The 12,267-nt window shown below is 48.8% G+C and overlaps 1 protein-coding gene across 1 annotated transcript in view; it reads right to left on the bottom strand.

Annotated features, from left to right (window-relative positions):
• Window positions 1–12,267, bottom strand: part of Zan (zonadhesin) — a 98,083-nt gene that overhangs the window by 48,419 nt on the left and 37,397 nt on the right. Inside the window, 4 exon segments of the mRNA XM_045142839.1 lie at window positions 1,279–1,390; window positions 2,142–2,322; window positions 5,289–5,536; window positions 6,814–6,955. Of these exon segments, the coding sequence (XP_044998774.1) occupies window positions 1,279–1,390; window positions 2,142–2,322; window positions 5,289–5,536; window positions 6,814–6,955 (683 nt within the window).

The following is a 12,267-nucleotide window of genomic DNA, read 5'->3' as shown; positions in this document are numbered from 1 at the left end:
CCCTCAGACTCTTTGTAGAGAGGATGACCTTCACCTTTTTTTTTTTGAGGTAGCCCAAAGCTACCTGACTGACCTGGAATTCACTATATAGTCTCAGGTTGGCCTCGAACTCACAGTGATCCTCCTATCTCGGCCTTCTGAGTGCTGGGATTAAAAGCCTGCACCACCATGCCAGAGAGAGAGAGAGAAACTCCAGACACATGCACCACTTTGTGCATCTGGCTTTACGTGGGTACTGGAGAATAGAACTCAGGTCATTAGTCTTTACAGGCAAGTGCCTTAAACTCTGAGCCTTCTTTCCAATCCTATTTTTACTTTTACTTTCATTTTTTAAATTTATTTGAGAGACAGAAAGATGGAGAGAGAGAGAGAAAGAGAGAATGGGCACACTGAGGCCTTCAGCCACTGCAGACAAACTCCTGATGTATGTGCCACTTTGTAAATCTGGCTTATGTGGGTCCTGGGGAATTGAGCCTTGGTCCTTTGGCTTTGCGGGCAAGTACCTTTACTACTAAGCCATCTCTCCAGCCCATATATATATATTTTTAATATTTTTCATTTTTAATTTTTTTAAATTACTTTTTATTTATTTGAGAAAGTAAGTAAGGGAAAGAGGCAGAGAGAGAGAGAAAGAGAGAATGTGTGCACCAGGGCCTTCAGCCATTATAAACACACTCCAGATACATGTACCACCTTGTGCATCTGGCTTACATGGATCCTAGGGAGTTGAACCTGGGTCCTTTGACTTTGCTGACAAGAGCCTTAACCGCTACACCATCTCTCCAGCCCTTTATCTACTTATATTTATATTTGTTTTATTTTATTTTTTACAAAGGTTGCAGTCCCCCACTTCTGTTTTGAGACCGGGTCCCATGTACCCCAGGCTGGCCTCACACTCAGTATGCAGCTGACTATGTCTTTGAACATCTGATCCTCCTGCTCCAGGCTCATGCATGCTGAGATTACAGCATGTGCCACTGTGCCCAGGTGATGCCGTGCTGGGGACAGAACCCTGAGCTTGGCGCATTTGAGGCAAGTGCTCTACCAACTGAGCCACAGCCCTGGCCCTGTCGTTACAGTTCTCGTCTACCAAGTACAAGGCCCCGAGTTCCGACCCAGCAGTGAAAATGCCAGCCTCAGAGAGAGTAACGTGACACCCGGCTGGCATTAGGGAGGACAACGGAAATGGAGCCAGGATGGTGGGACCCACAAGGAACAGTCATCTGAAGGGTTCCCCAAGGCTCACGACCTGGCCCAGCCACCCCAAGCCCAGCTTACCCAGACTCAGAGGCCTCCCGTACTTTCCAAGCAATTCCCAGCTGCAAAGAGCTGCTTGCTGGCTTCCTGTCTGGACGCAGATTGTCGTCTAGGCTGTTGTTGTTGTAGTTGCCTGCAGGAGCGGAGAGGTGACCTGGATGGCCGAGGAGCTGTATCTCCCAGCTCAGGGTCACCATCCTCCCAACTAACAGGTAGCCCCCCCACTCTATGCCACTCTGCACCTGAAGGCTAACCCTTTCAGCTTCGGGGAAAAAAAAAAAATTTATTTATTTATTTCTGTTTTTTTTGAGGTAGGTTCTCACTCTAGGCCAGGCTGACCTGGAATTCACTATGTAATCTCAGGGTGGCCTTGAACTCATGGTGATGCTCCTACCTCTGCCCCCCCAAGGGCTGGGAGTAAAGGCATCCACCACCACGCCTGTCCTAATATTTTTATTTTTATTTATTTATTTGAGAGCGTGCGAGAGAGAGAGAGAGAGAGAGAGAGAGAGAGAGAGAGAGAGAATGGGCATGCTAGGCCCTCCAGCCACTGCAAACAAACTCCAGATGCATGTGCCGCCATGTGCATCAGGCTTACATGGGTTCTGGGGAATCGAACCTGGGTCCTTAGGCTTCGCAGGCAAATTCTGCCCTTGAACTCACTATGTAGCTGTGTGTGTCCTTGAACTCTTCTTGCATTTACTTCCCAAGTTATGGGATTATAAATTTACACCACCAGGACTGGCAACGCTTTTGACTTCATCCCTGGTTTCCCCAGTCACCTGCCCTCAGGCCCAGAGTTCCCAAACTATTTATCACTTGACAAGTCCTTAGGACACCTAGTGGGGATCATGGGGGCCCCAGCTGTCTCTGAGGGTGCTCACCACACAGCCCGCAGAGCTGGCCAGCGTAGGACGAAGGCACTGTCACCTCTACCAGATGGTTCCCATCATAGCGAATTTGAAGCCCAAAGTTTGTGTAGAGCAGGACAAAGGAACCGCTAGGCCTGATGGCCACATGGCCCTTCAAAGGCCACACGGGAAGGACCACCCGATGGCCATTCACCTGCAGAGGTGGGTGGGACAAAGTAGGACGAGTCAGGAACTTGAGACAAAAACCAAACTTTGCTTGGGAGAGAACAGGAGAGAGAGGTGAGTGTTTCACAGAGGGAGAAATTTGAAGAAAGAGGGGAAGGGGCTGCAGGGGATCCTCAGGGGCTCTAGGAAGCTGACAGGTTTGTATGTGGACCAGTATAGAGTAGGGCATGATAGCACATACTTAAAAAAAAAAATCCTTTTTAGGCCAGCATTGGTGGCGCACACCTTTAATCCCAACACTTCGGAGGCAGAGGCAGGAGAATTGTTTTGGGTTCAAGGCCAGCCTGGGAATACAGAGTGAGTTCCAGGTCAGCCTGGGCTAGAGTGAAACCCTATCTTGAAAACAAACAAACAAAAAAAGCTGCTTGGAGAGATGGCTTAGTGGTTAAGGCATTTACCTGCAAAGCTTAATGGCCTGGGTTCGATTCCCTAGGACCCACGTAAAGCCATATGCACAAAGTGGCACATGTATCTGGAGTTTATTTGCAGTGGTTAGAGGCTCTGGGGAGCCCTCTCTCTGTCTCTGTCTCCACAAAATAAATAAACAAATGCTTTAAAATTTTAAAATATTTACTTATTTGAGAAAGAAAGAGAATAGGCATGTCAGGGCCTCTAGCCACGGCAAACCAACTCCACACACATGCACCATCTTGTGCATCTGGCTTACATAGTGTTCTGGGAAATCAAACCTGCATCCTTAGGCTTTGTAGGCAAGTACCTTAACTGCCAAGCCATCTCTCCAGCCCTTAAAAAATACATTTTTAAAAATTTATTTGAAAAAAAAAATTGAGAGAGACAGAGGGAGATTTTGGGTGCTCCATGGCCTCTTGAAGCTGCTGCAAACAAACCCCAGACACATGTGCCACTTGGTGCATCTGACTTCATGTGGGAACTGGGGAATTGAACCTGGGCTGATAGGCTTTGCAAGCAAGAGCCTTTAACCACTGAGAAATTTCCCCAGCACACACTCCTTTAATTCTAGCACTTGGATAACTGAGGAAGGAAAATGGCAGGTTTAACGCCATCCTGGGCTACATGAAACCCTGTTTAGGAAAAGAAGGAGGGAGCTGGAAATATGGCTCAATGGGTAAGTGCTTGCTTGCCACACAAGCATGAAGACCTGCGTTTGGATTCTCATTACCTGTATAAAAATGCTAGATGGCTGGGGAGATAGCTCAGTTGTTAAAGGTACATGCTTAACACAGCCTGCCATCCCGGGTATGATTCCCTAGGATCCACATGAAGCCAGATGTACAAAGTGGTTCATGTGTATGGAGTTTAAGACACCCTGGAGCACCCATACTCCCTCTATCCCACTCAAAAAAATAAATAAGTAAAAAAAAATTGTAAATGCTACATGTGGCAACCTCACCTAATTCCAGCCAACTCTGGGAAGATGGAGACAGACAGATCCCTAGAGTTTCTTGGCCAGCTAGTGTTGCCAACTCAGTGAGCTCTATGTGCAGTGCAAGGCCCTTTCTCAATAATAATAATAATAATAATAATAATAAGGCTGAAGAGATGGCTTAGCAATTAAGGCGCTTGCCTGCTAAGCCTAAGTACCCATGTTCAACTCTCCAGGTCCCATGTAAGCCAGATGCGCAAAGTGATGCAAGCCTGCAGGGCTGCACATGCTCACAAGGTGGTGCATGCATTTCGAGTTTGATTACAGTGGATGTAGGCCCTGGCACACCAATTCTCTCTCTCTTGCTCTCACTCTCTCACATTAAAAATACATAAACAAATAAGGGCCAGACATGGTGGCACATGCTTTTAATCCCAGCACTAGGGAGGCAGAGGTAGGAGGATCGCTGTGAGTTCGAGGCCACCCTGAGACTCCATAGTGAATTCCAGGTCAGCCTGGACTAAAATGAGTCCCTACCTCAAAAAACAAAACAAAACAAAAAACAAAAAACAAACAAACAAAAAAAAAAAAACAAGAGCCAGGCATGATGGCACACACCTTAAAGCCTTTAATCCCAACACTCGGGAGGCAGAAGTAAAAGGATTACCATGAGTTCAAGGCCACCCTGAGACTACATAGTGACTTCCAGGTCAGCCTGGATCAGAGTGAAACTCTACCTCAAAAAACCAAACGATAAAAAATAAAAAATAAGGCCAGTCTGTCGAGTTTGCCTCAAAAAAATCCAAGGTGGAGGTGAAGAGCCACTGAGAAAGATATCTGATATTGACCACTGATATCTCTGACTTTCACACAAATGTGTATCTGTGCGAGCATACTCACATACACTTGTGCTTACATACATATGAACACACATACACACACCACACACACATGAAAAATAAACTGGATGTGGTTGCTGTAATCCCAGCACTTGAAGTGGTACAGGCAGGAGGATTAGGAGTTCAAGATCATCTTCATAATGAATCTGAGGCCAGCCTAGGTTACATAGAAGACATTGACTCAAAAAGCCAAAAGGGGGCCTGGAGAGATGGCTTAGCGGTTAAGCGCTTGCCAGTGAAGCCTAAGGACCCCGGTTCGAGGCTCGATTCCCCAGGAGCCACGTTAGCCAGATGCACAAGGGGGTGCATGCGTCTGGAGTTCGTTTGCAGTGGCTGGAGGCCCTGGCGCGCCCGTTCTCTCTCTTCTCTCCCTATCTGCCTCTTTCTCTCTCTGTCACTATCAAATAAATAAAATAAAAATAAACAAAAAATATTTTTAAAAAGCCAAAAGGCATCGTGGCACATGCTTTTAATGCCAGCACTCAGGAGGCAGACGTAGGAGGATCGCTGTGAGGTCGAGGTCACCCTGAGACTACATAGTGAATTCCAGGTCAGCCTGGGCTAGAGTGAGACCCTACCTCGAAAAACCAAAAAAAAAAAAAAAAACAAAGCCAAAAGGAAGGGAGGAAAGAGGAGGAGGAAAGGGCTGGGTGGTAGGACGGGGCCTTCAAGGCTGTGGGAGATCCGCACCATGACGTTTTGACCTTTGATCAGTGAGATTTTGAGGTCAAAGACCTGCACATGGACTGCTTTGACATAGGAGGACTCCAGGTTCCCATCACGGTTCTCATTGGTGGCGCTCACGACGAAGTAGTTCTCATGAGACCTGAACAGGCAAGGCTGACTGAGGATGTACGTGCAGGTACCCAAGAAATGGTGCAGGGCGCCATCGAATGTCAGGTAGTGGGGGTCACCTGAGACAGTGCAGGTGGCTGTATCTGAAAGGGAGAGGATAGGCTTTAATTATTAATTATTTGTTTATTTATTTGGTTTTTCAAGGTAGGGTCTCGCTCTAGCCCAGGCTGACCTGGAATTCACTACGGAGTCTCAGGGTGGCCTCGAACTCACGGCGGTCCTCCTACCTCTGCCTCCCGAGTGCTGGGATTAAAGGTGTGCGCCACCACACAAATTTTTCTTCCTCCTTTCTCTCCTTCTCTTTTCTTACTTCCTTCTTTCTTCCCTCCTTTCCTTCCCTTCCCTTCTCTTTTTCTTTCTTTATTTGAGACAAGGTCTCTTGTAATGAATGCTATCCTTGACCTTGTTATGTAGCCAAGGATGATCCTGAGTTCCTCATCTTATCTCTACCTTCAAAGTGCTGAGTTTACAGGTGTTCCCCACCACACCCAGCTAAATCCTTCTTTTAATTTCTTTCTTTTTTTTTAAATTATTTTTGTTTTATTTTTATTTATTTGAGAGTGACAGAGAGAGAATGGGTGTGCAAGGGCTTCCTGCCACTGCAAACGAACTCCAGATGCGTGCGCCCCCTTGTGCATCTGGCTAACGTGGGTCCTGGGGAATCGAGCCTCAAACTGGGGTCCTTAGGCTTCACAGGCAAGCTCTTAACTGCTAAGCCATCTCTCCAGCCCTTAATTTGTTTCTTTAATTTTAGAGAAAGGGAGAGAGAGAGAGAGAGGGAATTGATGCTCCAGGACCTCAGCAGCTATAATGGAATGCCAGATGCTTGCGCCACCTAGTGGGCATGTGCAGCCTTGTGATTGTCTCATCTTTGTGTCTCTGGCTTATGTGGGATCTGGAGAGTCAAACATGTGTCCTTAGGCTTCACAGGCAAGCGCCTGAACCGCTAAGCCGTCTCAGTTCTAAATCCTTCTTCTTTATACATTGATCTATCTCAGGTGTTTGTTATAGTGTCAAAAACGGGCTGACATGGACTGGAGAGGTGGCTTAGCAGTTAAGCGCTTGCCTGTGAAGCCTAAGGACCCTGGTTCAAGGCTCAACTCCCCAGGTCCCACGTTAACCAGATGCACAAGGGGACACACACGTCTGGAGTTCATTAGCAGTGGCCGGAGGCCCTGGTGTGCCCATTCTCCCTATCTCTCTATCTGCCTCTTTCTCTCTCTGTCGCTAAATAAATAAAAACATTATTAAAAAAACAAACAAACACGGACTAACATGCCTTTGTAGTGGAATCTCTGCTCTGGGAGAAGCTGCTCTGGGCAATGCAGTGGCCCACTCATCTCCCGCTCGGGCTGCTCACCTTGGGCGTGGCAGCCATATATACCGTTTTTCCAAGCACAAGCCTCCTGGGCCCTACACTTCCAGGGCTGGCAGGTGGTTCTGTTGTTCCCTTCACACACGCAGCGCTCCTTGCAGCCTGGCTTGTACCACTGCTCCTTTGTCTGTGGGAAGGAAGGGGAAGCTGATTCTCCCAGGTCTCACACAAGAGCCCACTTCATCCTGACCGCTGGCTGACTCGCGCGGGACATCTTGGCTTCCTGAAGCTCCAGACTCAGTTACAAAAGTCTGGTATTGAGCAACCATGGTGGCACATGCCTGTGATCCCAGCACTTTGGTGGGGGAGCTGAGGCAGGAGGGTCACAAGTTTGGGACCAGGCTGGATGACATAGTGAGATCTAAGGAAAAAAAAAAAAAACCCAAAAATCCCAAGGTGGATATGGTGACACACACCTGTAATCCCAGGACTTGGGAGGTTGGGAGGTAGAGGAAGTGGGTCAGGCGTTCAGGATCATCTTCAATTACATAATGAGTTTGAGGCCAACCTGGGCTATATAGGAGACCTTGTCTCAAAAAATGAAAAACATGAGCCCGGCGTGGTGGTGCATGTCTTTAATCCCAGCACCCAGAAGGCAGAGGTAGGAGGATCGCCATGAGTTCAAGGCCACCTGGAGACTACATGGTAAATTCCAGGTTAGCCTGGGCTAGAGTGAGACCCTACCTGGAAAAACAAAACAAAATAAAAAAAATCAAAAACATGCTAGGCATGGCGGTGCACACCTTTAATCCCAGCACTCAGGTGGCAGATGTAGGAGGATCACAGTGAGTTCAAGGCTACCCTGAGAATATATAGTGAATTCCAGGGCAGCCTGGGCTAGAGCAAAACCCTACCTTGAAAAAAAAAATCAAAAACAGGGGCTGGAGAGATGTCTCAGCAGTTAATGCACTCGCCTGCAAAGCCTACGGACCAGGGTTAGAGTATCCAGTGCCCACGTAGAACCAGATATACAAGGTGGCACAAGTGTTCGGAGTTTGTTTGTGGCGGCTGGAGGCCCATTTTCTCTCTTTACCTGCCTCTTTCTCTCTCTTCTCTCTCCCTCATAAATAAATTAAAATACTTTTTTTTTTTAAAAAAATGCTGGAGGCTAGTCAGTAAAGTGCTTGCCTTACAAGCATAAGGACTTAAATTCCACCTCCAGAACCATGTTTAAAAAACAAGCCAAGCTGGGCGTGGTGGCGCACGCCTTTAATCCCAGCACTCAGGAAGCAGAGGTAAGAGGATTGCCATGAATTCGAGGCCACCCTGAGACTCCATAGTGAATTCCAGGTCAGCCTGAGCTAGAGTGAGACCCTACCTCGAAACCCCCCCCCCAAAAAAAAGAGAAGCCAGGTGTGATGGCATGCATCTATAATCTCAGCACCAGAGGGACAGACAGGTGAATCCCAGAGTCTAGCCTAATTGCTGATTTCCAGGCCACTGAGAAACCCTGTCTCAGAAAAACGTGAATGATGGGGCTGGAAAGATGGCCCAGGGCATAAAGTGCTTGTCTGCCAGGCTCCAGTACTTGAGTTTGAACTCCAAACTGTTTGTCAAAAACCAGCCAGGGGGCTGGAGAGATGGCTAGCGGTTAAGGCACTTGCCTGCAAAGACGAAGGACCCCGGTTTGATTCTCTAGGACCCACATGAGCCAGGTGCACAAGGGGGTACATGTATCTGGAGTTCGTTTGCAGTGGCTGGTGAGCCTATTCTCCCCCCCCCCCACCTCTTTCTCTCTCTCAAATAAGTAAATAAGTAAAATATATTAAATAAAACAAAACAAAACACCCGGAGCTGAAGAGATAGCTTCTGGTGGCTGGAGGCACTGGCTTTCCCATTCCCATTCATTCATATTCTCTCTCTCTCTCCTTCCCGCCCTTTCTCCTTCCTTCCCTCTTCCAAGTGAATCAATAAAAAATGAACCTTTAAAAACCAGCCAGGCGTGGTGGCCCAGACCTTTAATCCCAGCACTCAGAAAGTCAGTTAGAAGGATCACTGGGTTCGAGGCCAGCCTGAAACCAGGACAGCCTGGGCTAGAATGAGACTCTACCTTGAAAAACCAAACCAAACTAAAACAAACAAACAAACAAAAAACACCCAAAAAGCCAGAAGCTGTGGTAGACTTCTGTAATCCCAGCATGCTCATACTGATGGTGAAATGAGAGGCAGAAACAGAATTTTCCAGAAGCTGAAGGCAAAGCCCAGCAAAGAACAAAGCAAGAATCCAGAGCGAGACACCCTGCCTCAAATGAAGTGGACTGGCAAGGACCCACCTGAAAGTTGTCCTCTGACCGCCACACGCACACCGTGCATGTGCACTCCCGCACACACACACACACACACACACACACACAAGAGCCAGGTGTAGTGACGCACACCTTTAATCCCAGCACTCGGGAGGCAGAGGTAGGAGGATCACCACGAGTTCGAGGCCACCCTGAGACTACACACTAAATTCCAGGTCAACCTAAGCTAGAGCAAAATCCTACTTCAAAAAACCAAAAAGAAAAGAAAAGAAAGGTGGATGGTATCTCAGGAACAAGACCTGAGGCTGTCCTCTGACTTTTGCACATATACCTCGACACGTCCCACCTCTGTAGACATGCACACATACATACGCACAATGCCAACAACAAAAAGTTCAAGCTGAGCAGGGTGGCACACATCTTTACTCCCAGCACTTGGGAAGCTGAGGTAGGAGGACTGCCCTGAGTTTGAAGCTAGCCTGGGCTACAGGGTGAGTTCCAGGCTAACCCTAACCCACTGATAATTATCTGTCTGTATTGTGCTATGTGTTAGGAACTTAATGATGAATGACATGGAAAATGTCCCTGCCAAGCTAGATGTGGTGGCTCACACCGATAATCCCAGCAGTTGGGAAGCTGAGGCAGGAGGATTGACTGAGAGCTAGAGGCCACATAGTGCATTCCAGGCCAACCTGGGCTATAGAACCTATCTCAAAAATAACAAGAGGCTGGAGAGATGGCTTAGCAGTTAAGGTGCTTGCTGCCTGAGAAGCCTAAGGACCCACATTCAACTCTCCAGATCCCATGTAAGCCAGACACACAAAGGTGAGGTAAGCGCAAGGTCTGACATGCCCACTAGGTGGCAGAAGTATCTGGAGTCGATTGCAGTGGCTAAGGCCCTGGCATGCCAATTCTCTCTCTCTCTCTTTCTCTCTTGCTCACTCTGTCTCTAAAATTTTTTTTTAATTTGTTTTGATTTTTATTTTTTATTTTTTTAAAATTATTTATTTATTTATTTATTTGAGAACGACAGACACAGAGAGAAAGACAGATAGAGGGAGAGAGAGAGAATGGGCGCGCCAGGGCTTCCAGCCTCTGCAAACGAACTCCAGACACGTGCGACCCCTTATGCATCTGGCTAACATGGGACCTGGGGAACCGAGCCTCGAACTGGGGTCCTTAGGCTTCACAGGCAAGCGCTTAACCGCTAAGCCATCTCTCCAGCCCTAGAAAATTTGTTTTTAAAGGACAAGATTTCCATCTATACCCAAGCTGGCCTTCAGTATGGGATCCTAGTGCCTCAGCCTCCAACTGCTAATTTTACAGTGTGGGCCACCACACACTGAGAGATGCTTCTGATTGAATTCATCAGGACAGTTCCAAGGGAAACGAAGAGTTGCAGCAAAGGCCTCAAGGAAACTGAAAGAATCTGGCACCCAGAAGTGGCTGGCAAGCAAAGCAGGGTATAAGAAAGTGGCCAGGTATGGTGGTCTGTACCCGGAATCCAGCTCTGAGGAGGTTGAGGCAGAAAGAATATGATTTCAGGCCAGTCAAGGCTACAGAGCAAGACCTGTTCTCAACAATCTGCAAACAGAGACTACCTAGTGAATTCCAGGTCAGCCTCGGCCAGAAAAAAAAGAAATCTGCAAACAGGGAGCTGGGGAGATGGCTCAGTGGTCCAAGGTGCTTGTTTGCAGAGCCTGCTAGCCCAGGTTTAATTCCCCAGTAACCCACATAAAGCCAAATGAGTATTTGAGCATTTGTTTGCAGCAGCCAGAGACCCTAACATAATCATACATACACAATATTTTCTTAATCTAAAAAGGAAAAGAAAGGAGCTAGCAAAAAGGCCAGGATATAGGCTCAGTGGTTGGGTTACAGCTCAGTGGTAGAACTTCTAGTGTAGAATTCTCCGTGGAAGGATGGCTGTATGGTTTAGTGGTAGGATATTTGCCTAGCATCCCCCAGTGAGGGGCTAGGGGCGTGGCTCAGTGGTAGAGCTCCTGCCTAGAATCCCCCAGTGAGGGGCTGGGGGCGTGGCTCAGTGGTAGAGCACTTGCCTAGAATCCCCCAGTGAGGGGCTGGGGGTGTGACTCAGTGGTAGAGCTCCTGCCTGGAATCCCCCAGTGAGGGGCTGGGGGTGTGGCTCAGCGGTAGAGCTCCTGCCTAGAATCCCCCAGTGAGGGGCTGGGGGCGTGGCTCAGTGGTAGAGCTCCTGCCTGGAATCCCCATTGAGGGGCTGGGGGCGTGGCTCAGTGGTAGAGCTCCTGCCTAGAATCCCCCAGTGAGGGGCTGAGGGCGTGATTCAGTGGTAGAGCTCCTGCCTGGAATCCCCCAGTGAGGGGCTGGGGTGTGGCTCAGCGGTAGAGCTCCTGCCTAGAATCCCCCAGTGAGGGGCTGGGGGTGTGGCTCAGCAGTAGAGCTCCTGCCTAGAATCCCCCAGTGAGGGGCTGGGGGCGTGGCTCAGTGGTAGAGCTCCTGCCTGGAATCCCCCAGTGAGGGGCTGGGGTGTGGCTCAGTGGTAGAGCTCCTGCCTAGAATCCCCAGTGAGGGGCTGGGGGCGTGGCTCAGTGGTAGAGCTCCTGCCTGGAATCCCCAGTGAGGGGCTGGGGGCGTGGCTCAGCGGTAGAGCTCCTGCCTAGAAGCCCCCAGTGAGGGGCTGGGGGCGTGGCTCAGGGGTAGAGCTCCTGCCTAGAATCCCCCAGTGAGGGGCTGGGGGCGTGGCTCAGTGGTAGAGCTCCTGCCTAGAATCCCCCAGTGAGGGGCTGGGGTGTGGCTCAGTGGTAGAGCTCCTGCCTAGAATCCCCCAGTGAGGGGCTGTGGTGTGGCTCAGTGGTAGAGCTCCTGCCTAGAATCCCCCAGTGAGAGGCTGGGGTCATGGCTCAGTGGTGGAACATTTGCTTATAGTCACAAGGCCCTGTGTTCCATGTCCAGCAGCACCAAAAAAAGAAAAAAAAAAAAAAAAGAAAAAGAAAAGGAGGGAGGGAAACTAGAACAGAGCCATAGAGCCAGAATGAAGGAAAGTCAGTGAGAGAGAGAGAGAAAGAGAGAATACATATCCAAATCAGCTTCCAGGCAGAATTTCCCTGATCTCCCTGGCTTTCCCCCTGCCCTCTCACCCTTGCCCAGGGCTACACCACACGCTGTAGAACCCAGAGCAAGGCCTTCGTGACTGCGGGGCTGAGAGGACCAG

The sequence above is a fragment of the Jaculus jaculus genome, chromosome 2, assembly GCF_020740685.1.
Source record: "Jaculus jaculus isolate mJacJac1 chromosome 2, mJacJac1.mat.Y.cur, whole genome shotgun sequence".
Classification (NCBI taxonomy): domain Eukaryota; kingdom Metazoa; phylum Chordata; class Mammalia; order Rodentia; family Dipodidae; genus Jaculus; species Jaculus jaculus.
Note: the sequence above shows the minus strand (reverse complement) of the source record. Positions and strands in the feature narration are given on the sequence as shown.